This window comes from Chiloscyllium plagiosum, chromosome 9 (assembly GCF_004010195.1).
Source record: "Chiloscyllium plagiosum isolate BGI_BamShark_2017 chromosome 9, ASM401019v2, whole genome shotgun sequence".
In the NCBI taxonomy this organism is placed as follows: domain Eukaryota; kingdom Metazoa; phylum Chordata; class Chondrichthyes; order Orectolobiformes; family Hemiscylliidae; genus Chiloscyllium; species Chiloscyllium plagiosum.
Genome location: NC_057718.1, coordinates 13,243,264 through 13,268,267, shown reverse-complemented (window position 1 = coordinate 13,268,267; position 25,004 = coordinate 13,243,264). Strand labels below are relative to the sequence as shown.

Genomic DNA, 25,004 nt, shown 5'->3' with positions numbered 1-25,004 from the left:
CCCGGCCCATATTCCTCCAAACCCTTCCTATTAATATACCCATCCAGATGCCTTTTAAATGATGCAATTGTACGAGCCTCCACCACTTCCTCTGGCAGCTCATTCCATACATGTACCATCCTCAGGGTGAAAAAGTTGCCCGTGAGGTCTCTTTTATATCTTTCCCCTCTCACCTTAAACCTATGCCCTATAGTTCTGGACTCCCGCATCCCAGGGAAGAGACCTTGTTTATTTATCCTATCCATGCCCCTCATGATTTTATAAACCTCTATAAGGTCACCCCTCAGCCTCCGACACTCCAGGGGAAACAGCCCCAGCCTATTCAACCTTTTCCGATAGTTCAAATCCTCCAACCTTGGCAACATCCTTGTAAATCTTTTCTGAACTCTTTCAAGTTTCTCAACATCCTTCTGATGGGAAGGAGACCAGAATTACACACAATATTCCAAAAGTGGCCTAACCAATGTCCTGTACAGCCGCGACATGACCTCCCAACTCCTGTACTCAATACTCTGACCAATAAAGGAAAGCATATCAAACGCTTTCCTCACTAGCCTAGCTACTTGCGACTCCACTTTCAAGGAGCTATGAATCTGCACTCCAAGGTCTTTTTGTTCAGCAACACTACCTAAGACCATACCATTAAGTGTATAAGTCCTGCTCTGATTTGTTTTCCCAAAATGCAGCACCTCACATTTATCTAAATTAAACTCCACCTGTCACTTCTCAGCCCATTGGCCCATCTGATCAAAATCCCGTTGTAATCTGAGGTAACCTTCTTCGATGTCCACTACACCTCCAATTTTGGTATCATCTACAAACTTACTAACTGTACCTCATATGCTCACATCCAAATCATTTATGTAAATGACAAAAAGTAGAGGACCCAGCACCGATCCTTGTGGCACTCCACTGGTCACAGGCCTCCAGTCTGAAAAACAACCCTCCACCACCACCCTCTGTTTTCTATCTTTGAGCCAGCTCTGTATCCAAATGGCTAAGTTCTCCCCATATTCTATGAGATCTAACCTTGCTGACCAGTCTCCCATGGGGAACCTTGTCAAGCGCCTAACTGAAGTTCATATAGATCATGTCCATCGCTCTGCTCTCATTAATCCTCTTTGTTTCTTCTTCAAAAAACTCAATCAAGTTTGTGAAACATGATTTCCCAAACACAAAGCCATATTGACTATCCCTAATCAGTCCTTGCCTTTCCAAATACATGTACATCCTGTTCATCAGGATTCCCTCCAACAATTTGCCCACCATCAATGTCAGGGTCACTGGTCTACAGTTCCCTGGCTTGTCCTTACCACCCTCTTAAATAGAGGCACCACATTAACCAACTACCAGTCTTCCGGCACTTCACCTGTGACTATTGATGATACAAGATCTCAGCAAGGGGCCCAGTAATCACTTCCCAAGCTTCCCACAGAGTTCTAGGGTACACCTGATCAGGTCCTGGGGATTTATCCACTTTTATGTGTTTCAAGACATTCAACAATTCCTCTGTAGGTTTAAGTCATGTCTTAAAGGAGGAGAGACAGACCATTGCTAATTTTACTAAATTTGTTGATATGATGTAAACATCGCAGGTGAAGCCAGCATTTGTGGCACATCCGTTATTGCCCTGAAGGAGGTGGTGGTGAGCTGCTGCCTTGAACCATTGCAGTGTTCCAGGTTAAGGTACACCCACAGTCCTGTACAGAAGAGATGATGGAGTGAGGCAACTGTGAGGTGGTCAAATAGTCAAAACTGGAGAGGCAGACTCCAAAACAAATGCTAGCATCCAAATTCAGTGGGAAGAGAAATGCAACGTTGGCCTCTATTTCAAAGGAAATGGAGCATAAAAGTTTTTTTAAAACTATACAAGACCCTAGTCAGATCACATCTATAATACTGAGAACAGTTTTGGTCTGTATGTCTAAAGAAAGGCTGGTAGCCCAGAGGAAGTTCACGAGTTTAATCCTGAGTAAGGAGGCACTTTCTCTTGAGGAGAGGTAGAGTAAATTGGGCCTCATTGGAGATTAGAAGAATGATGGGTAACTTTGTTCAAATGCACAAATTTCTTAGGGAACTTGACAGGCAAATGTGGAGAAATTGTTTCCTTTTATGGGTGAGTATAGGCCCAAAGAAGAAGGCAGGGTTGTTAACTGTATTAGTGTTTTCAGTGTTGAGAAGGACAGATGCTCAATCAGTAAGGAATTTTGGGGAAAAGGCAGCAAACTGGGGTTGAGGATTATCAGATGAGCCATGATCTCATTGAATGATGGGCTGAATGACATGTTTCTGCTCCTCCATCTTGGCAAATTTTCAGAGAGTTGTCAATCTGGAGGAGGAAGAGTGAAGCAGTAGTGTGATTTTAACTCAGGATGAGAATTTTAATTTTGTGGGTAAACGGTAGGTCAGTGAACACAGCTGATAACTGAAGGGGACTTTGCACAAAGTTGTATGTGGTCAACAGAGTTTGACACAAGTTTGTTTACCACATTGACTTTCTGATTATAATTCTATAATTCTAACATAGTTTGTTCAACATTTGAAGACCGAGGATTGAGCATCCCACCCCCACATTTTCCTGATTCTATTGAAATTTCTCCATCACTGAAGTAAAAAAGAAAACTAGCTGAGTCAGTTAAGAGAGATCATGGGGACTCAATACTCAACCAGAAATGGTAAACCAAACATCTCAAGGTACTCTCTCATGATGTTTGCTCATTGGTCACTTGTCCAGATCTTTAGTACTGTGGTCACAGTGATGGTTCTTATTGGACATCTTTAGCTGGTATTCCAAAATCCAGTATCTGGTTGAGGTCAGCTGCCAATATGATGCATTGTTCAACATACCTCAGGTAAATAGAAACAGTCAGAACATGGGACAAAGAGCAGAAGTTAGCCGTATAAAGAAACACTGCAAGTTATCTTACATATTGTCCTGATGGTGAAGTTATAAATCACTTAAGCAGCAATCCTAATGTGCACATTTTATACCAAAGTGAAGCCAAATGTGAGAAAAGAATGTGACATTTAATGTAAACTTATTATTTGTTATTGTTCTTGGTCATAACAGAACTGGAGGATTTTGCCTTTAAAACTATGATTGAAATTATGGAATATATCAGGTGCAAGTCAACATAAAGTTAAAGGATGCAGGGAACAAACTGAAGGTCCATCAGGAGCGAATTACTGCAGATGCTGGAAAACAAGAAATGCTTGAAATCACAGTGGGTCAGGCAGCATCCATGGAGAGAGAGCAAGCTAACATTTCCAGTCTAGATGACTTTTCATCAGAGCGACCAGTACTGGGAAGTGAGGAGACCTCATGAGCAGGTTCAAGTTTGCCGTGAGGGTTGGTGGGCAGGAAGAGGCTGCCTGGGGAATTAAACCGTGAGCAGGTTTGACACCTGTTGTGTAGAGGAAAGGAAAACATGGAGAAGCATTTTTTGTTTACGGTGAAGATCCATCTATAGGGAGAAAAAAAATGAAGTCAAAATTTTTTCTCCCTAGATTCTGGCTGACTAGTTGTGTATGTTCAGCAAGTTGTATTTAGTTCAGTTGGAAGAATTTTAAATTTTCTTGTCCACGAGCAAGATAGCCACAATAGGTACGGTTTCAGTACTTTTATACTCCTTTCCTGTTAAAGACCTTGCACTCCCGGAACAGCTTTTCTGTGCGTGATTTTTGACATGTTCTTAATGCCAGTGTTTACAAAGGCCATTCCTGATGTCTGTCACGGCATTGTTGCATGTCTCCAGCCCCCTTCACTTGTGGAGATGTGCAGCCTTTTGTTCAACTCTCTTGACTGTCTGCCTATCTTGTTAGTTCCATAGCTTTCAATTTCTCTCTGTTTTTCCAGCCTGGTCGATATTTCTGTCTGAAACCTCGGCTCCTCAGTCCTTCCTGGTGCTGGCCTCCCAGCTACTTGTTCTTAAGTGTGATTCCACTTCCTCTCCTCTATACCATGACTCCCAAACCCACTCTATGAGTTAAATCCTCAGAAGCCTCTTCTTGCTCACCAATCCTCATGGCAAAACTTGAACCTCTGCATGAGATTTCCTCACTTCCTAGAACTGGGAATGATGCATCTACAATTCTTTCAAACTTTTCACTGCCCCATCTCTAGCAGGTTCCATCACTTGTAGCAGCTAACAACACAGGCCGGAAATTGTACATGCTTGGGATGGGCGTAGTAAATAAAGGAAAACAGAGATCTGCTCTGCTGGTATGTGACAAGTTGCAGTGATCTGTTCTGGAGCTTCAACTTAAATTACATTACCTTGTTGATGACTTGGGTGAAGTCATATAGAGTTGTGCAGCAAAGCCTTGCTAATACCACAAAGGGCAGCAGCTACAGTAGGGAGGTTATGCTGGGAGGTTACAAAGGAGCATAGATTCTGTAAGCGGACAAAACTGTGGCAAGAGAAGGTCAGTGTTGGCTGAGTGCAAAGTCTTGTGTTTTAGATCCAATGACAGCATGGCTGAATGTCTTTTAAATGGTGGGAAACTCCAAACTGTGGGTGAGATTTCAATCCCCTCCAATTACGATGGATCTGAGCCAAACTGTTGCCAGTCACCAGCCATGGGGGGAAAAAAACAGTTGTTTTTGCTAATGGAGCAGAAATGAGATTAGCTCTTTCAAACCAGTGGTATTGGTGTGACATATTAGTGGCCTCCTTATGTGCTGCATAACTCTATGACCTGTCTTCCCAAACCTAGTCTTCCAGTTTGTGTTTATTGTGCTTCGAATAATCCACCAATGCTTTGCCTGTCTATCATGTGCGAGGATGGTGTGTGCATTATTAGCATCTTCTGTACCGTTTGCTGTTTTATTCCTTCTAATGCACTCTATAAACATGTTTCAAGAAGGCAGAATAAGGCAATGCAACACTTCATAACATTTGGTACAACTAGCCACTCCTTAAATCTAGGGACTGTTCTGAATGACTGAATTTGGTGGCCTTTGCTAATTTGAGCATCACTAACCCAGCTCTGAAATACTCCTTTTGGGGAGTGAAAGGCAAATGAGTGCACTTGGCTTGAGCATTTAGTATCAGTGATGCTTATTGATACATCTAAAAGACTGATGCATTACTTTGCAATATATATAATGTTCTGTTATTTCTGTTCAGCCACTGTTCTGTTCAATTCAAAAAATACTTTGGGAAACAGAAAACCTTCAGACATATGTTTAAAAAAAAGCAGTCTCGTGGATTCAGGAAACACATTAAAACTGAGAAAGGATCATTGACCTGAAACGTTAACTCTTGCTTCTCACTCTGCAGATCCTGCCAGATCTACTGAATCTCCAACACTTTTTGTGTTTATTGCCTTTGCCTTAATGCTGGCTGTTGAAAGTGATTGGCTTTCTGCAGTTTTGCTGCATTTATGGATTTTTTTTAGTAATGCCTGACTTCATGATGTGCTGCAGCATAGAAATTATTTTTCCAAGTTCATTATCAAAAGAGTATCTGAACCAGTTAAAATCTGTTTAAAAATTCACAGACAGGAACAAAGATATTCCAAATGGGCAGAATGCAATGTGGGACTATTGCTAGCTTAGTTTCTCTGCAGGAGTTTGTGTTACAGTACAATTAGCTAAATTCTTATTGGGTTTGCATCTGAGCTTTTAACATTTAAATGGTATTGGATATTGTAGCTGGTAATGAAAAGTCTTGAGAAAATATAAGAGAAGCTCTTTGATTTATCACATGGGAAACATGAGTCTGTTAAGATTCTTAACACCATAATCAAATGCTGAATGGAAAAGCAATAACAGATTTATTGGCTGATTCCTAGTGGCATTGTTAATTTGAAGTCTGGAACATATAGAAACATAGAATTTAGGTGCAGGAGTAGGCCATTTGACCCTTGAGCGTGCTCCATCATTCAATGTGATTATGGCTGATAATCAAGTTCTACACTCTAATTCCGCCCTCCTCAATATCCTGTGATCCCTTTAGCCCCAGCAGCCAAGTCCACCTCATTCTTGAAAACATGTAATGATTTGGCCTCAACCGCCTTCTGTGGAAGTGAATTCCACTTGCTCTATTTAGCTGTTGAAGGTGTTTAATCTCGCTTTCACTTTTGGGGTTATTCCTCATACAAAACATTTTATTAAATGCTGGGATCACAATTTAGGAAGTGAGTAGAGAATCCAGGGACAAGGGACTTAAGTTATGCTGTGGGATTTGCGAAATTGGAATTGCTGTCCTTAGAGCATGGCAGAGTAAGGAGGTGATGTAATCAAGCACACAACATTACGAGGGGTTCTAACAAAATAAAAGGGGAGACGTTGTTTCTATTAGCAGAAGATTGGTAACTAGAGGACACAGATTTAAGGTGGTTGGCGTGAAGAATCCAGGAGGGATACAGAACATTTCTCATAACAGAGTTGCTGTGATTTGGAACGTGCTGCCTGAAAGGTTGGCGGAAGCAGATTGAGCCGTAACTTCCAAAAAAAGAGCTTGGTATATTTTCTAAAGGGAAAACCAACAGGGAGGAATAGAGCTAATTGGATAGATGGGCTGCATGGACTTTGTCCATGTTATATGATTCTGTGATATGCTCATATGTAGATTACATGAAGTGGGAGAATACAAACTCATGCTTTTTAAAAAAAAATTGAAACACTTTTAAAATTCTGATTTCCTATCTGAATTGAGTTGTTTCACTCAGCCAAAGTAAGAAGCCTATGTCTTTTATATTGGCAGCATGGATGGTTTTGACTAGGTGGTGTAATATTTCAGGTTTGCCTGCATGCTTTTTGTTATTGACTCTGGAGACAGAATTGCTATCTTTCTGCTTTGCTTTCTGTCTGCTGAAGAAGGGAAGGAATGACATGTCAGTGTGTAATCTAACTTGATTCAGTTCTGAGTATTTGGAGCTGTTGGTGGACATTTCTTGTGTTTGAATGGACCAGTGATTTTTTTGAAGGGGTACAACAGCTGTATGCACACATTTCAGATCACAGATATTTGTGAACTTGTAGAAGGATGTTTCCTCTCGTGGCAATCTGGAACTAGGGTGCAAGGTTCAAAATGAGGAGTCTCCAACTTAAGGCAGGAATGAGGAGGAATTTATGTTCTGAGGATCATTGGTTTTGGAATTCCCTCTCACAATGAGAAGTGGAAACTGGTCCATTGAGTAGCTTCAAGGACTGAGGTAGATAGACACTCGATTGACAAAGGAATCGAGGGTTGGCGGGAGCAGGCAGGAATCTGGAGGTAAAGCCACTTTGTGAACTTACTGACTGATGGAGCAGGCTGGAGGGGCCGAACAGCCTACTCCTGCTCCTATTCTCTGTGTTCTTAACTGTGGAACTGTTATGTTTCTTCTTGTCTCCTTTATTAAATTCATCCAGAAAGAGTGGTCAGTCAGTGGAGCAGTTGATGGTTGCACTTTGGGTTCATCTAAGAGCCGAAAGAGACTGTTTCTGGTCTAAGCAAGGCAGGCTATCCCTTGATTCTTCTCCCCTGGATGAGCAATTCCACCCCATTCATTATTCATTGGGCATTTGATGTAATGCTCTGTCTGTGAACTCATGTGTTATTTGTCCTATTTTGGAAATATTCAGACTTTTAAGATACATTTGAAGTATTCAGTCCACCTGCACAGCTCGCAGATCATCCAAAAATGTACCTGTGTCATACTTCACATGGTTGGGGTGTGACACACAAACAAAGTAAATGGAACTGAGCCACTGATAACATCAGTTTGGGATAACCCTAATTTATTGTTTCCTGCAGTTTCCTCTGATCATTTCCGTCATTTAAATTTGGAAGCAGAAGAATTTGTTCAGCCCATTTTTCATCCGTAGGTATTTATTTTAACTTGAGTCTGACAGGATAAGTGACCTATGACAGCATCTACCTGTGAGTGACATTCCTGACAAAAGGCAGAATTCTACTGGAACTAAAATGTAGAATTAATGGAGAAAATAAGGAAGACAAGTATCTTAATCTTCTCAGCATTACTGCATGCCTCCTGCTTACTCTTTCTCCCACCTCTCTCTTTCCCCAATTCATGAACTGCATTAAATCATTTGACAGGTTCCCAGCCTCCTGTTCCACACCCGAGATCTCCAATAACCAGAGATCATTAACCAAAAGATCTTGGGTGGAGATGTCATGGGCAGCAGCTGTTCACCACATTTTATTTTGATAGTTAAATCTCACTTAGCTCTGTTTGTGTCAGTCATGTTGTTTGAACAGTTCAAAATCCCAACAATATAGATTGTTCTGCAGAAGCCACAAATATAAGTCCGCACAGACAGTGGCCATAAGTCTTATCTCCAGAAATAGAAACAAAAAGAGTTCTTGTTTTAATTCTGAGCTAATCTAATAGACCTTGGGGCACTGAGTGTTACTCAGTGCCCTCCGATCTGCACCTAGCTCATGCACCAAGGTTTGACTATAGCTTTTGGACTTTAAGACTGGACTCAGCTCTGATGAGATATGATATGTGAACAATGCAACTGGCATCTGAACTATTTAGATTTTTAAAAAAATGATAAAATCAATCTTTAAATATTTAAAGTGGAACATGACAATATTTTACTTAATTGCTGAAGGGGCAAATCTGCGAGATTTGTGTACCTTTTGCATAAAAGAGGGGAGGGATGTGGGAGACTCTGGCATCGAGGTTACTTTGGGTGGACATGGGTTCAATTCCTATCATGGCAGCCGGTGCACTTTTAAATTCAATTCATAAAATCTGCCCAATAAAATAAGTGGTCACCATTACAACAATCATTGATTAATGAGCTCGATGGACTTTTACAATAATGTCCTTCAGGGAATGCCATCCTGACTTGGTTTGACCCACACGTGACTCCAGACAAACAGCTATGTGGTTCACTTGGGTGCCCTAGTAGTCGGTTCAAGGGTAATTGGGGGTGAGCAACTAATGCTGGCCCCGCCAGTGACTTCCATATCCCATGAAAGAGTAATGAAGAAGACATGCCAGTATCTCCAAATTGGAGCAGAGTTGTTCCTGTGCCATCCACAAACCTGTCTGCATCTTTTGACCAGGGGAAACTGGGCTGCTGAAAGCCCCATTTGAACACACCATGTTTGAGCTACAGGAATCACAATTCCTACCGCTGGGAATGTCGGGAAAGGGAAGAACACACAATATACACAATAAGGGTGAAAATAGATAAGTCCCCTGGGCCTGATGGCATTTATCCTAGGATTCTCTGGGAAGCAAGGGAGGAGATTGCAAAGCCATTTGCCTTGATTTTTATGTCCTCGTTGTCTACAGGAATACTGCCAGTAGACTGGAGGATAGCAAATGTGGTTCCCTTGTTCAAGAAGGGGAGTAGGGATAACCCTAGTAACTATAGGCCGGTGAGTCTCACTTCTGTTGTGGGCAAAGTCTTAGAGAGAATTGTAAGGGATAGGATTTATGAACATCTGGATAGGAATAATGTGATCAAGGATAGTCAGCATGGTTTTGTGAAGGGCAAGTCGTGCCTCACAAACCTTATTGAATTCTTTGAGAAGGTGACTAAGGAGGTGGACGAGGGTAAAGCGGTAGATGTGGTGTATATGGATTTTAGTAAGGCGTTTGATAAGGTTCCCCATGGTAGACTACTGCAAAAAATACGAAAAGAACTTAAACAGCTCAGCCTCAAGTTCTAATATTCTCTGAAATCTTAATAAAACATCAAAATTGAAATGCGTAAAAGCAAATTACCGCGGATGTTGGAATCTGAAACCGAAAAGAGAAAATGCTGGAAAATCTCAGCAAGCCTGGCAGCATCAGAGTAACAAAAAGATGGGGTACTGTGCTAATGGTCGGATACTTGGTAGTGTGGATGAGCAGAGGGATCTTGGTGTCCATGTACACAGATCTTTGGAAGTTGCCACCCAGGTAAATAGTGTGGTGAAGAAGGCATATGGCGTACTGGCTTTTATTGGTAGAGGAATTGAGTTCTGGAGTACTGAGGTCATGTTGCAGTTGTATAAGACTCTGGTGCGGCCGCATCTGGAGTATTGTGTGCAGTTTTGGTCGCCATATTATAGGAAGGATGTGGAGGCACTGGAACGGGTGCAGAGGATGTTTACCAGGATGTTGCCTGGTATGGTAGGAAGATCGTATGAGGAAAGGCTGAGGCACTTGGGGCTGTTTTCATTGGAGAAAAGAAGGTTTAGGGGTGACTTGATAGAGGTGTACAAGATGATTAGGGGTTTAGATAGGGTTGACCATGAGAACCTTTTTCCACGTATGGAGTCAGCTATTACGAGGGGGCATAGCTTTAAATTAAGGGGTGGTAGGTATAGGACAGATGTTAAGGGTAGATTCTTTACTCAGCGAGTCATGAGTTCATGGTATGCCCTGCCAGTAGCAGTGGTGGACTCTCCCTCTTTATGGGCATTTAAACGGGCATTGGATAGGCATATGGAGGATAGTGGGCTAGTGTAGGTTAGGTGGGCTTGGATCAGCGCAACATCGAGGGCCAAAGGGCCTGTACTGCGCTGTATTTTTCTATGTTCTATGTTCTATAAAAGGAGACATGCCTCAAAGCATTGTTCAACCAGTTTATTCACCTGCGGTATCTTGGGAGTCTTCATCAACATGGTTGTGTCTTGTCCAAAGCTGCACATCTCCTTTCCAAAGTTTTTCTCCTTCCTTTCAAAAGGAAGTGGTTTTGATTTGAATGATGTTTATTTCTCCCTGTGTTCCTACAAACTGCTAGGCAGCAGTGCTGAAGAAATAAGTGGTTGTGCTGGTGGTGGGGAGGAGACCAATTGAGCTCCCTTATGTGATCACTTTAATTAGAGCACACAGCTGTCTTCCTGTTGGCAGATTAAATGAGCAGGTTACGAGTTTTCCATACTCAGGTTACCCTCAGTACTCCAGCTGACTGCATTGCTGGCTGTCTGGTTTGGGATGGGGGCAGGGAGTCATCAGAAACATCCATTTATCGCTGTCAGAGCTGAAAAATGTGTTGCTGGAAAAGCGCAGCAGGTCAGGCAGCATCCAAGGAGCAGGAGAATCGACATTTCGGGCATAAGCCCTTCTTCAGGAAAGGGCTTCAGGATTCCTGAAGAAGGGCTTATGCCAGAAACGTCGATTCTCCTGCTCCTTGGATGCTGCCTGACCTGCTGTGCTTTTCCAGCAACACATTTTTCAGCTCTGATCTCCAGCATCTGCAATCCTCACTTTCTCCTAGTTGATTTATCGCTGTCACCAGGCTTACATGGTGTGTTGCTTTATGTACATAGATTCCTTGGGTTTCTCGCACCGTTGCTAATGGGTTAGTAGGTATCACCTACACATCAGAGACCTGAGCCCCTAATCCAGGCTGAATCTCCCAGTACAGTGCACTACACACAGTGTGCTGGATTGTTGGAGATGCCTTCCCTCAGACAGGATGCTAGGCCAAGGCACCATCTTGCCCTCTCAAGTAGATGTCCAAGATCTCACTGCAATCTTACATCTGACTCATGCCAGAGACCTGAGCACAATACTCCAGGCTGGTGTTTCAGTGCACTACTGAGGGAGATCTCCCCCCCTGTCGGAGAGTCAGTACTGAGGGAGCGCCACACTGTTGGAAGGTCAGTGCTGAGGGAGCGCTGCATGGTCCAATAGACAATAGACAGTAGATGCAGGAGTAGGCCATTCAGCCATTCGAGCCAGCACCACATCCATACTGAGGGAGTGCCGCACTTTTGGAGGGTCAGTACTGAGGGAGTGCCGCACTGTCAGAGAGTCAGTGCTGAGGGAGTGCTGCACTGTCTGAGGGTCCATACTGAGGGAGCGCCGCACTGTCGGAGGGTCAATATCGAGAGAGCACTGCACTGATAGAAGTGTCATGTTTTAGAGGGGACATTATAACAAGAGCACTTCTGCACTGTCAGCTAGATGTTAAAGGTCTGATGGTACTGTTCCAAAGAGAGTCAGGGGAATATTCAATTGGGTCCTAGCCAATATTTATTCCTCAAACAATACTACTTTCATAAAAAAATGATTATCGTGTTGTTAAAACTTTGCTTTTGGAACCTTGCGATGCACAAACTAGATGCTACACTTCCCAAATTGCAACAAATGGCTGTGGCAGCGCCGTGATATCTTAGGATATTCCAGTCATAGAGTCATCCAGCATGGAAACAGACCCTTCAATCCATCTTATCCATGCTGACCAGATACCCCAATCTGGCCTAGTCCCATTTGCCAGGATTTGGCTCATATCCTTCTCAACCTTTCCCAAACTTACACCAGATCCCTTTTAAATGTTGGAATTTCATATAGGTCTTTCAAGACTTTTTTTTTAAATATCAAAGAAGGATTTCTAAACACAGAACACCTTCTTGGCTGGTATTAAAACTTGAAGCAAGTTAATGAGAAAGAGAGAATCTCTTGGGTGTATTTATCAGGATTGAAAGATACACAATATGAATATTTCACGTGACTTATGTTTACTGAAAGGCTTCGTGCTTTTTGCTATAATTTTAGAAACTCATGTCGATATTGTTTCTGGAATTTTCAGATTAGGCTGGTGTTTTCATTTTCAGACCACAGATTGTGTGAGTGTGTAATTCTATCATACACACAAGTGCCAACTGTAGAGTTGCTAGGCTGCCAGCTAATCTCTGAGCTTTAACTTGCCTGGATACCACCTTGTACTCATCAGATTAATTCACTCCCAAGTCTCTGAGGCATCTCAAAATGGTCAGGGAGGAATTAAACCATTCTCTTATCAGATTTTTCCTGCAGACACTGTCTTAACCTTGGACTTTCAGCTATCCTTCGCCAAGGTGATCCATCCTCAAATGAACCTGAAGATTGGTGTCACCAATGGTTAGTCACAGTGACAGGAGAAACAATTTGCAAACTACGGGAGATTTAACAAGTGGAGGTAACCTTACAGCTGCCACTGTTCATCTCTGCATATGACAACTTGATGTTGCAACAAAGGGTCACTGGGCAGTGATCAGGTGTGGAAATCTTTTTGTGGTTCCTTTCATAACAAGGCTCTTCCTCACTGGGGGGGGAGGGGGGCACGGGGGTAATTGGAGTGCTCCTGTTACTGTCACTGCTGAGATGAGCAAACATGATACAATTGCCCTCATCCCTTCCTGACCTGTGTGGGTCAAGAGCTGAACCTTTTTACCTTTGCTGGATTTAAAAGCAAAACCTCCAGCTAACACTGGGCCTCCTGTACAGGACCACCTGCTTTTGCTGCTGAGGCTGGTGACTGAAGTGTGAGACATTGAGAGAACTTAAAGATTCTCATATTCAGTGGGGCGGGGAGTTTCTTGGGGAGGAGGGAGGAAGGAGTGGTCTGGGAAAAGGTATAGGAAGCTTTTACACTTTGGCCTGAGATAACATTGCAAATATGGCAGCCGCAAAGTACACATGCAATGAATGAAGTGAAAATGCTGAAACCTGGAGGTAGTGGAGAGCAGGATATGATGGAGCTTTATGGGGGGTTAGAGCTTCTGTCACATTCTGAAATTCCACAGTTTCCTTCGGACTCCACTGATGAAGGGAAATGGAGCCACAAAGACAAACCTGAGAAATTGGGGCTCTTTACCTCAGAATTAAAAAGATAATAGAGTGGTTTCATACTGTTTACAATTGTGATGGCTTGGGACGTAGATGTGAGAGTATTTTACAGTGATCCAAGATGTAGGACAGATACATTAATTTTTATTAATTATTAATTTTCTCCTGTCACCTAGATAATAAAAATTAACAATAAATTGAATCCAGCATGTCTATCCTTGATTATGTTTTGTCAGCTTAATACTAGAATAACTGACTTCATCCTCATCCATTACAGTATTCAGTGATTTTCAGCATCTCTTCACAAATATTTCTCTTTCTCTCAATGCTGTGGAAATCCACATCACTTAATATTGTATCAATAAGTCTAAGACAATGCAAATTGGGTATTCTTTGGGAACCAAACTTGGAGGGCAGTGGAATTTAATCTGCATGGGAAGGAATATAGGCTATGCGCACATTGTAGATGTACCTTGCCTTTAAGAGAGATTATTGTTGAGGGTTAGGATTAGTACATATACAGTGTTGATACTCTGTCTGCTAGTTAGTCTGCTAGCCACGCGTGTAGCAATCTTTGTTCTGCTGTCATGTCTGCTTCAATCATTATAATGTGCTTTCCTGTTTTAAGTGAACTACTCCATGCAGTTGGTCAATCCACATTCAACCACTATTGTTAAAATGGCAGCACTTACTTTATGCCTAGTGCTGACACAGCTTAGAAAGATGTCTAAGTGGGCTCCACATACACAACCAATGTAGTGCCACAATCAACAAGGCAAAAGAATGTCAAACAATATAACCAAGAGAGCAAACTACAAGTTGGAGGAAATCCTCACCGAACTGTTTCGCAGCCTAGCCAGACCTGTGTATTTTGAGCACTAAATCCATTCCTAGTTATTCAGGAACAGAAAGGAGAGTCGAGTGAGAAGAGATGGTGCTATAAGATTGCTTCTGGTTTATTAGGAGAAGCGTACTTTGCCTGGCAAAGTAGCAGCCTAAATAACATACATATTGTAAAGAAGACAAAAGTAGTATCATGAAATCTTAGAGCACAGAAAGGGACCACACAGCTATCTAATTCAACCCATACCCTGCACCTTTCCCAGAGCCCTGCAAACATTTCAGTTATAACTACATTTTGTTTCATCCCCCTTTCAGAACTTGTCAGTTTCAAGTGATCAATATTTTGGAATGAATCTCCAGGCAGATTGGACTCCAAAGGACAGCTGGATGGTGGTTGAATGGAGGAAGTATGTGTACCAAATGGTCTCTGTACGAACATTGTAAAGACTGATTCAGTAACCTGGATCCCTTAAATTTCACTGACTGTTTCAGGTGATTGCCACATATTCATCAGAATTGTTAGGTTATTATGAGAATGTAAGACATCTTTTACAGTTAAGAGTCTGCAAAGAATAACTTCCTTTTATTTTAGTGTGCATTTTGGGGCCTGTTCCCTATTATTGAAATAATTTTGTGAAAGGGGATTTTAACTTAAAATAGTCTCCTGTTTTGGAATTCCATTTGTGTTGTTTGTTCTGCGTGTATCGGACATGGTACGAGAGAGAAAACTCCGGATTCTGGAAATCTGAAACAAAGACAGAAATTACTGGAGAAATTCAGCAGCTCTCACAGCATCTGTGGAGGGAAAGCAGAGTTAATGTCTTCTTTACAAAATGTATGTTACTTAGGCTGCTACTTTGCCAGGCAAAGTACGTTTCTTTAATAAACCAGAAGCAATCTTATAGCACCGCCTCTTCTCACTTGACTCTCCTTTCTGAATAACTAGGAATGGACTTAGTGCTCAAAGTACATAGGTCTGGCATTTTAGGTCCAGTGATCCATGAACTAACATTGTAACTTGTTTAGGTTTTTGGGTAACCCCCCTGGACTAGATTGTCATGCCAGTCTCAGGAACCCGTCAAATGGGGGTCAGAAATGGGGATCTTGAATTCCACAATTTTGACTCCATTATGTTGATGCAGGATGGAATTGAGCCAATTGTTTTTGGAGGCAGCCAGAGAGGCTGCCCCGGAGTAAGGGAAACTGCTTCAAAGTCCACCTTGGTACTTTGCAACTTCTTTCTAGTTGTTAGTTCCTAAGGCTCTCTACCTCTTGCCCTTCCATACTAAAATTGTCTTCATTTACAGGGTCCGTATCCCTCTTTTCCCTTCCTATTCATGAATTCATCCAGGTGTTTCTTGCATGCTCCTATTCCATTTGCTTCTACCACCTCTGCTGGGAATGCATTCCAGGCCACTCACCAGCCTTTGTGTGAAAACCTTGTCTCACACTTCTCTTTTAAACATTCCCCCCCCCACACACACACACACCGGCTCCCGCACCTTGAACTTGTGTCCCCTAGTAATTGACCTTTCTACCCTGGGAAAAAGCCTCATACTTTTCACTCTATCCATGCCATTCACAATCTTATAAACATCTGTCAGGTCACCACTCAACCTCCTGGGGTTTCAATGAAAACAAACCCAGTCTATCCAACCTTTGCTAAAATCCCCCAAAACAGGTAACATCCTGTTAAATCTTTTGAGTGCCCTCTCCAAAAAATCCACATCTTTCTGATAGTGTGGTGACCAGAACTGTATGCAATATTCCAAGTGTGGCCTAACTGAAGTTCGATAAAGCTGCAGCATAAATAGTCTATTCTTATACTCGATGCCCCTTTCAATGAAGGCAAGCCTGCTATAAGCCTTTTTTACTATCTCATCTATCAGCTCTGCCACCTATGGACCTGCACACCCAGATCCCTCTGCATATCAATACTCCTAAGGGTTCTGCCGTTCACTGTATAATTTCCATCTGTAATTTTCCTTCCAAATGTACCACCTCATGTGCTCATTGCCAAACAGACTGAGACGTGTTTCTTTGGAGGGCTCCTGAATGGTTTTGTTTTTCTTCCTTCATTTATCTTGGCCAGTCCTTTCCCCCTTGAAAGTATGGATTCAACTGGATTTGGAGGGCCGTTTCCTATAGCACCTACTGGCTTTAATTAAAACCATATTCACCACACTGACTTGGAAAGTAGCAGGAACATGTTCCTTCACCATGACTTCCTAAAAACGGTCAAAGTTAGCAGATACTTCCCAATCAGTCTGTTCAGAGATGTCATTACCCAACTCTGGAGTGGGTGGGACTTGAACCTATGCCTCCTGGTCCATAAGTATGGACACTACCATTGCAGCGCTTGAGGCCTTGTCAAAGTGAGCAGGTGAAATTATTCTACCGTATTTACCTGAATGATGTAGGTTTGGTCAAGAACACTGTAGGCAATATGAGGGATACCGTCTGTTCCATGAGGAGTGGAAACTGCTGCTAAAGTACAGGAATGGCGATGTTCACTACCTTACCCAAGTTGCTGCTCATCATGTGCAAGTTTGAAAAGAAAATCTCAGCACGTTATTTGTCTATTTGCTGCCAAATGCTCGCAAGCCATGGTGTACTTTTCAGAAGAGATCATTAGGTTTTGGAATGGAAAGCCTTGTTAATTTTGCTTTCCTTCCATCGAAGACAAGGGTCACTGAGATGCCACACCAGCTTCTTCCTCTCTCTTCCTTACCCATCTCATTGTGGGTCACTGCACATTCAGCACAGATCAGTGAGTGCATTTCGGACTCCTGTCTGCCTTAATACAACATCCTGTGCCAAATCTATTGAAGTGGTAGTCTGGTAGCTTGAGCAGAAAATGGGTTCTCAAATTTATCATGTTTTATCACTGTTTCAGTTACATTATTAAAAATCACACAACACCAGGTTCAGTTACATTATTCTGAATGAGAGACCAGTAATGGTGACTTCATTTTATTCTTGACTAGTTAACTTTTCTTTTCTACTTCTTGAGTGGTGTGATCAGAAGGGTCCTGAATAAAGTTCACTGGACCCCAAAAAAATGTTCAGTTTGTTTTCGCTCCACAGTTGCTGCCAAACCTGCTGAATTTCTCCAGCAATTTCTGTTTTTGTTTCTGATTTCCTGCATCCACAGTACTTTGTTTTATTTTGTATAGTGTAAGTGATCAACTAGACTGATGCCAGGCTGTTTTCTTTTTGAATTTTGCAGCATGTGTTGAAGTTAGAGGGAACCATATATGGGATAACGTTAACCTTTGCTGCATGTGCACTGACTGAGTGTCTTTGGTATTGAGGAACAATGCGTACTCCAGTCAGGTGTTCTGTCTGTAGTGTACACTGCTGGGTACATCCTGGTACATTACGTATAATGCTTTAATTATGCATGTACATATTTTTTTACCCTTGGAGGATCAATGACACTTATCTGCATTTTACATTGTATTCCATTAAAGGTGACTTGTATTCCTTCAGCATGAAATGATGTTTAATCTGAATGAACACATTAGAAAGTTTGATGAGAATGATTGTGTCACAAACAAAACAGAAATTGCTGGAGAAACTCAGCAGGCCTGGTACAACTGTAAAGAGAAAACAGAGTTAACACAGGAAGGGTCACTGGCCCCAAAACATTAACTCTGATTTCTCTCTACAAATAATGCCATACCTGCTGAGTTTTTCCAGCAATTTCTGTTTTTGTTTCTGATTTCTATTGTGTTGGCTTTACATCCTTGAAATGTTTCCCTTATAGCTGATTACAATCACTGCATTTAGATGTTTCAGAGAGTGAGAAAACAAGTTTTTTTTCCAAGAATAACATGCAAGCAGTTTGTGCCTGTTCTACCAACCACAATGCCAACACCTGTGACTCCCGCTGAGGTTAGGTTGCTCAGATTCCAGTTGGATTGGACCCTCTGGCAACAGCACCTTTGGTGAAATCTGATCATTTTCTGCATTCCCTAGAGCTGTGAATTTCATTTATTTACAAGGAATTGTGCAGATGAAAACATTTGATCAGCCCAAAAGGTTTATGAGCCTTCTCCCACTCTGTGTCATCTAACTATTTCGTTAAAACCTTTTAATCCTTCCTTTTTCAAAACACTTTTTTGAAAAAGATTGAAATCCTCATATTGGTGGTTTACTTCTGATAAAAAATTGCAGCTGCAAATCCAACTGTTTTCAATTCCAGTTGGCAATAGTTTGTAGAAAGTGTGTAGCAGGGGTGTTCTGTAGATAAAGATTTCAGTATCGATATAAATTCCAATCTAAAGCACAAAGGTCTGTCACATACCTAATGCTTCTGATTTCATTGAATTCCTGCAGCTTGAGTCACTAATGTACAGAGCTTAATGCCCTGTAACTTGTGTGGAATGATCTTCATGGTCTAAAACTTACCCAGCATCAGTTAACTAATCTTTGTTTGATTTGTGATACAGACAAATAATGGCTTTATTGAATCAGGCGCCACTCTTTTATCACACATGTCTTTAATAACCGCACTTTGGATTTGAGATACAGAGTGGACATTCCTGGCATTCTTCATGAAAGCCTCAAAGTTAATCTGCTCAAAACCTGACGACAAAGGTTCTACAGTTGCCCTCAGTACTCCTGGGCATTGAAGCAGAGAAATTCAGAATAGTTTGTGCTGCACCAGTGACTCCCAGTAGAAACTGACCAATTGGGGCAGATGGGAAATCAGTTGTGATGCTGCCTTTCACAGGTGAATAGCTCTTCAATGCTCAGCACAGGGAGGGGTTAGAGACTGAGACAGGCAGGTGCAAAGGTTTTGCACCAGAGGCTGGTTTACCAACACAGTGCCACTCCTGGGGCAATTCCTGGAGGCAGCAAGGGGAGTGGTTGAGGTGAATGAGGGTGGAAGGGGGCAGTACCCAAACGTAATTAGCTGGTAGTGACTTTGCCAAATTAAGGAGCTGTTGTTGGAGGCCACGTGAGGAGCCCAGCATTCCCGAGACATCTTGGGACCACTCATTCCCGCCTGGCTTCAGCTCCAGCCTGTCCTCCCTATCAAAAGAGTTCCCCACTCACTGCATCATGACGGCATCTGTACGTTTTTATCAGAAATTCAATAAATTGAGAGGAGGCCACCTCCTGCATTAGTTAATCACCACCTCCTATGTCTGAGCTGTTGGCTCACTGGCCAATTCGGGAAAATCTCCGGTGCTTCGCCAACATCCACATGGTGTGACCTTTGCCCCCTGCCCCTGCCCTGCCCCCCACCCCACCCCCATCCCCACACCCCCACCCCCACACCAAACTGATTGTGATGGTAAGCTCTTGCCTGAAAAAAAGATACATTCTGTCAAAACTTTCCGCTTGCACTCATCAGGACCACTCGCAAGAATATCAGCTAATTTTCTCCAATACACAAGGAGAATACTACTTGTTTGGAAAATGGGTTCTGATTTAGAAGAGGTGTTGTAATGGAGCATGCAACAGTTAATGATGATTGACTGTTAACCATCAGGCTTTCAATCAGAATCCACTTGTCAACCAATCAGTACACTCCTCTCATACAGGAAAACAAATGCTGATTTCTTTTGTTCTGATTGGTGTTTTGGTAGTTTTGTGAATCATTCTGATCAATGAAATCCTTCCAAAAAAACTTTATCGTTTTTTTCAGCAATACTCAACTTCTTTACGATATTTGAAAAACACGTGTGTGGTGTGAGGAATGTTCATCTTTTTGAAGCTTTGTGGAATCAGTCTGAACTCTACGAGGTAGAGCAGCAAAAAATGAATGTAAACATGGAACAGGATTAGACTGTATAGCCCATTGAGACTTTTCTAGAAAAGGAGAAATCTTTGGTTGAAAACCTAAACATGGATTTAACATTGATGGATTTGTTCAGCTGTTCGGAACTACACCACAGTCACTCAATGCTGCAAAGGGCTGGGGTTTTTTTTTGCCTGACTAGAAGTTTTCCTTCGTTGCAGGAACAAAGGGGATTCTTGCAAATTTTGTAGAATGTAACTCTCATAAGTATGGATATTTCCCCGGTGAATTTTCATTATTTGCTCAGGAGTGAGTTAGTGTGGGTCTACTCAAATTTGTAGGAATGTTTATTATGATCAAAGAATTAGAGAGAGCATACTGATTGCAGATAAACTTTGGTTGATAATTCTCTGATGAAGGTGTTCTGTTCGCCTTTTCACAACATTTTGGCAATGGGAGGTGAATGAGTAATATTCCTTTTGTCTTCATATTAGCGTTAGCACAAAGAACAGCACACGAACAGGCCTTTTGGCCAATCAAGGCTATACTGACACATGATGCCTTTCCAAACTAAAAGAATCTTACCCTCTACACGGTCCACATCCATCTGTTCCCCGTCTGTTCATGTGTTTGTCAAGAACCTTCTTAAACGTCGCTATTATATCCACCTCAAACACCTCCTCTGGCAGCTCATTCCAGGCACTTACCACCCTCTGTGTTGAAGAAACCTGTCTCTCACATCTCCTTTAAACTTTCCCCCTTTTACCTTAAACCTATGTCCCTGAGTAATTGACATTTCTACCCTGGGAGAAAGACTCCGACTATCCATTCTATCCAGCCTCTCAATTTGTAACCTTCTATCAAGTTGCCCCTCAGCCTTTGGTGTCCGAGTGCAAACAAACCAAGTTTGTCCAATCTCTTCTCATAGCAAATACCCTCCAAACCAGGGCCACATCCTGATAAACCTTTTCTGTCCCCTCCCCAAACTCTCCACATCCTCTGGCTGCATGGCGACCAGAACGGCACACAAAACTCCAAATGTGGCCTCACCAAAGATTTTTACAGCTGCCACATTACTTGCAGATTTTTATACTCTGTTCCCTGACCGATGAAGCTAAGCAGGCCATTTGCTTTCTTGACCACCTTATCCACTTGTATTACTCCTTTCAGGGGACTGTGGATCCTGTACATCTACATCCCTCTGTCTGTTAATACTTCTAAGGGTTCTGCCATTTACTGTGTACTTCCTGCCTGCATTAGATCTTTTCTGGATTAAACTCCATCTGCCATTTCTCTGCCCAAGTCTCTGGCTTATCTATGTCCTGCTGTGTCCTCTGGCAACCATGCTCACTATCAGCAGCTCCCCTAACCTTTATGTCATCCACAAACTTACTAATCAGGCGATCTACATTCTCCTCCAAATTATCTCTGTATATTACAAACAACAAGAGGCCCAGAACTGATCTCTGCTGATTACCACTGGTCACAGATCTCCACTCTATAAAACATCTCTCTACTGCTACTGTCTGCTTTCTATGACTAAGCTAGTCCTATATCCATCTTACCAGCTCGGTGCGGACCCCATGTGACTTCACCTTTTAAATCAGCCTGCCATAAGGGACCTTACCAAACACCCTGCTGAAGTCCATATGGATAATGTCTATCACCCTGCCTTCATCAATCATTCTCCTCCCCAAATAATTTATATATATTGCAAACAAACATGGTGTATATGGATTTGTTTAAAAGCCACTCTGCTTAGTTTTTTTTTGGTATAGCATTTGCTGCAACCATATAAAATTGGGCTTTGCTACTATTTGTCTTCAATTACATCAGTTTTATTTCCGATGGGAAGATTTTGCTCCTGGTCTGTGTCTGAGCAAAGGACAGCCTCCGGATGTTGGGACTTGCAGCATTTTTCTGGTTCCTTTTAAAAAAAACCTTATTTGTTGTTGGAGCAATTGAACATAACACCACCTAAACAAGCAGCTTATTAGACCTAAATCTGGATTTGTTCAAAGTGGTGTGTGAATCCATCTGGTTTCACAAGCAGACAAGCAGGAAGAAGGGCTTATGCCCGAAACATCGATTCTCCTGTTCCCTGGATGCTGCCTGACCTGCTGCGCTGTTCCAGCAACACATTTTCAGCTCTGATCTCCAGCATCTGCAGACCTCACTTTCTCCTGTTGGACTATAACCTGGTGTTGTGTAATTTTTGACTTTGTCCACCCTAGTCTAACACCGGCTCCTCCACATCATTTCTGTTTTTAGTTGTGAGAGTGAGTTTGTTGATGCAAATGAAGAGAAGATTAACAGCTTTAAGGCGTTATAATAAGCTTTTTAAAATGTCTTTTGTCAATAGCTCAGATTATTTGCACAACGGTGAAGAGAAGTCTTGCTTATAGTTTCAGTTCTTGATGTGTTTAGATTGATTGGTGTTTTTCTAGAGTTGTGGCAATAACTAATTTTTAAACAATTATGGCTTTTAAGCAGGTCCACATCCATGATTTTAGGCCTATAATAACAATGCTTTAAATAACTGGGACAAAACCCCAGAGGCACGACATGGGCTTTTATAAACAGTCCACCTTGACACTCAATCACCCCTGAGGCTCCCCTGATCTGGTTCTGGTGGTAAGACCGACTGTACCACACTTCCCCAGCGGAACTGAGAATTGGGCCTGATGAGATGTTTTCTGCAGAGTGGGGTTATTAGCTGGCTGAAATGGTGAAAGTTCAGCTGTATGACTGGTGACCAGGATTTTGAGGAAGGGAGTGAGGTGAGAGGTTTGGACAGGGAACTCTAACATTTGGGGCCTAGCTGACTAATGGCATGGTTCCCAACAGTGAGGTGCTGGAAATCAGGGGTGAAAAGAAGGCAGAGTGAGAGAATTGCCAGACATGGGCTACTGAAGATCGTTCTAGAAAACCATTTTTCTTATGAAACAAAAAACACTCTAATAATCTGTTGACAACTTTGAGAGAACAGAAGTTTTTTTTTGAGAACATCCCCCCTGCAACCAAATACTCTTTAAAACCTATCTCTTTGACCAAACTTGTCGTAGGGCCAAACTGATCTTCAATGGCACTCATCTCAAAATCTTATTTTGTTGCATAACATTTGAGCCAGTGCTGATGTGAGTTCGACTTGGGTCACCAGGATTCTATTAAATACACCCCTGCTTCCTTCACTTTCTTGGACATCAGATGTGATTATTATTGTTGGTAACACATCGTCTGTGGTCATGACTCCTTAACTGTGTCTCCCTCTACGTGCCCACATCCAGAAGTCCCATTCCATCACATGTTTTGTTTTAATTAATTAAAATTTCAATTAATTAGATGAAATGTGTCATTTGGCAGGGAAACCAGGCCAGACTGGATGTGGTCCTATGTTCGGTGAAGAGACATCATAACAGGCGGGAGGCAGCACTGGACTGGACAGAGATTAATTAAACGCCAATCTTCCCACAGACCCAGCATGAGCAAACAGCTTTTCCAAAATAAGATGATGTCAGGCCAACGCGTTGTTTCTGTACTCCTGCCAAACAAGGAGCAACTTGAAATTCTCATTGGGGTGAGTAAAAATTTCTTTGTGATTATCAAAACGGGTAGACTGGAGCTCAGCATTTGTTGCAACAGTATCAATCAATTTTATTTCCTGTTGTGAATCCTTCGGAGTTTCAGTACAGATACATGACACACACCTGGTTAAACTATGTGGACTAAGGCCAGTTCATTATATTGTTATGCTACTTGGTAGTGTCAAAAGACGTGTCTATTCTCTAACAGTCAGCTGAAAAGCACTGAGCTGTTCCAGCCTCTGTGGACCAGCCACATTCTTATGATGCTCTGACAGCTATTGGTATTACAGCAAGTTTACAGCCTGGTTTAAATGCCAGGATGAGTGTGGATGGTAAACATAATCTAATACAAGTCAAGCATAAATTGAATCTAAGTTTCCTTATTCTTGGATTCTTGAACTTTTAACTTTATGCTACATTTTCACATTTGATACTTTTTTACACTTTGTTATAGTGCCAAAGCAATATAATGTGAAATTAATATTCATGCCTTGTTTTGTATTCATAAATACTTTTTGATATGATACCTGTAACCTCCTATGAAAGGTCAGAAACACTTTCTACACACCCAGTGTATACCAGTCTGCAGAAACCTCTGTGCACTGTGACTGATATAAGCAGATGTGCCATGAGGAATCCAGTTAGTAATTAATTAATTGAGCATTAGTATAAAAGTAATTGTAAAGGTTGATCTGAGCACCTGGTTCTTTCTATGGGAGATCAACCCCTTTACCACTACCTCCTACTGATTGAGAGAAGTGACTTTCACTTTCATTAGCAAGGCAATACTACTAAATAATTCATTGTGGAAAAGACAATGTGAAGTCTACGAACTGGGCTTTCTGTTCAAAGTACTCTCTTCCTTGTTTCTGTCTTCAATTGAAACATCTTCAGTATTTAACAACGGTTAATTTTTTTGATTTCAGTGATTTTCTAGTTTGAGTTGCTCAGATTTGAATTTTTTGAGGAGGTAACCAGATATGTCGATGAGGGTAGCGCAGGTGTAGTTTATGTGGATTTCAACAAAGCCTTTGACAAGGTTCCACATGGAAGACTGAAAAAGAATGTAAAATGCTCATGGGATCCAGAGTAATTTGGCAAGTTGGATCCAAAATTAGCTTAGTGACAGGAGACAGAGGGAGGTGGTAGAAGTCTGTATGTGTGAATGGACTCCGGTATCCAATGGTATACCACAGGAATCAATGCTGGGTCCCTTATCGTTTATGACATATATACATGTTATTAATGAAAACGTGGGGGGATATGTAAGTTAGTGGATTGGCCACATAGTTGACAGTGAGGAAGAAGGTCTT

General features: G+C 41.9%; 1 protein-coding gene across 4 annotated transcripts in view; it reads left to right on the top strand.

Moving 5' to 3' along the window:
- Nucleotides 1–25,004, top strand: part of zgc:172136 (uncharacterized protein LOC566376 homolog) — a 75,660-nt gene that overhangs the window by 4,881 nt on the left and 45,775 nt on the right. For 2 of the 4 annotated variants that reach the window (XM_043695400.1, XM_043695402.1), the window contains exon 2: nucleotides 23,471–23,684. In XM_043695400.1, the coding sequence (XP_043551335.1) occupies nucleotides 23,589–23,684 (96 nt within the window). In that variant the 5' untranslated portion in view covers nucleotides 23,471–23,588. Of the gene's footprint in view, nucleotides 1–14,766; nucleotides 14,848–23,470; nucleotides 23,685–25,004 lie in introns of those variants that run through there. The other 2 variants (XM_043695401.1, XM_043695403.1) reach the window with 2 other exon arrangements.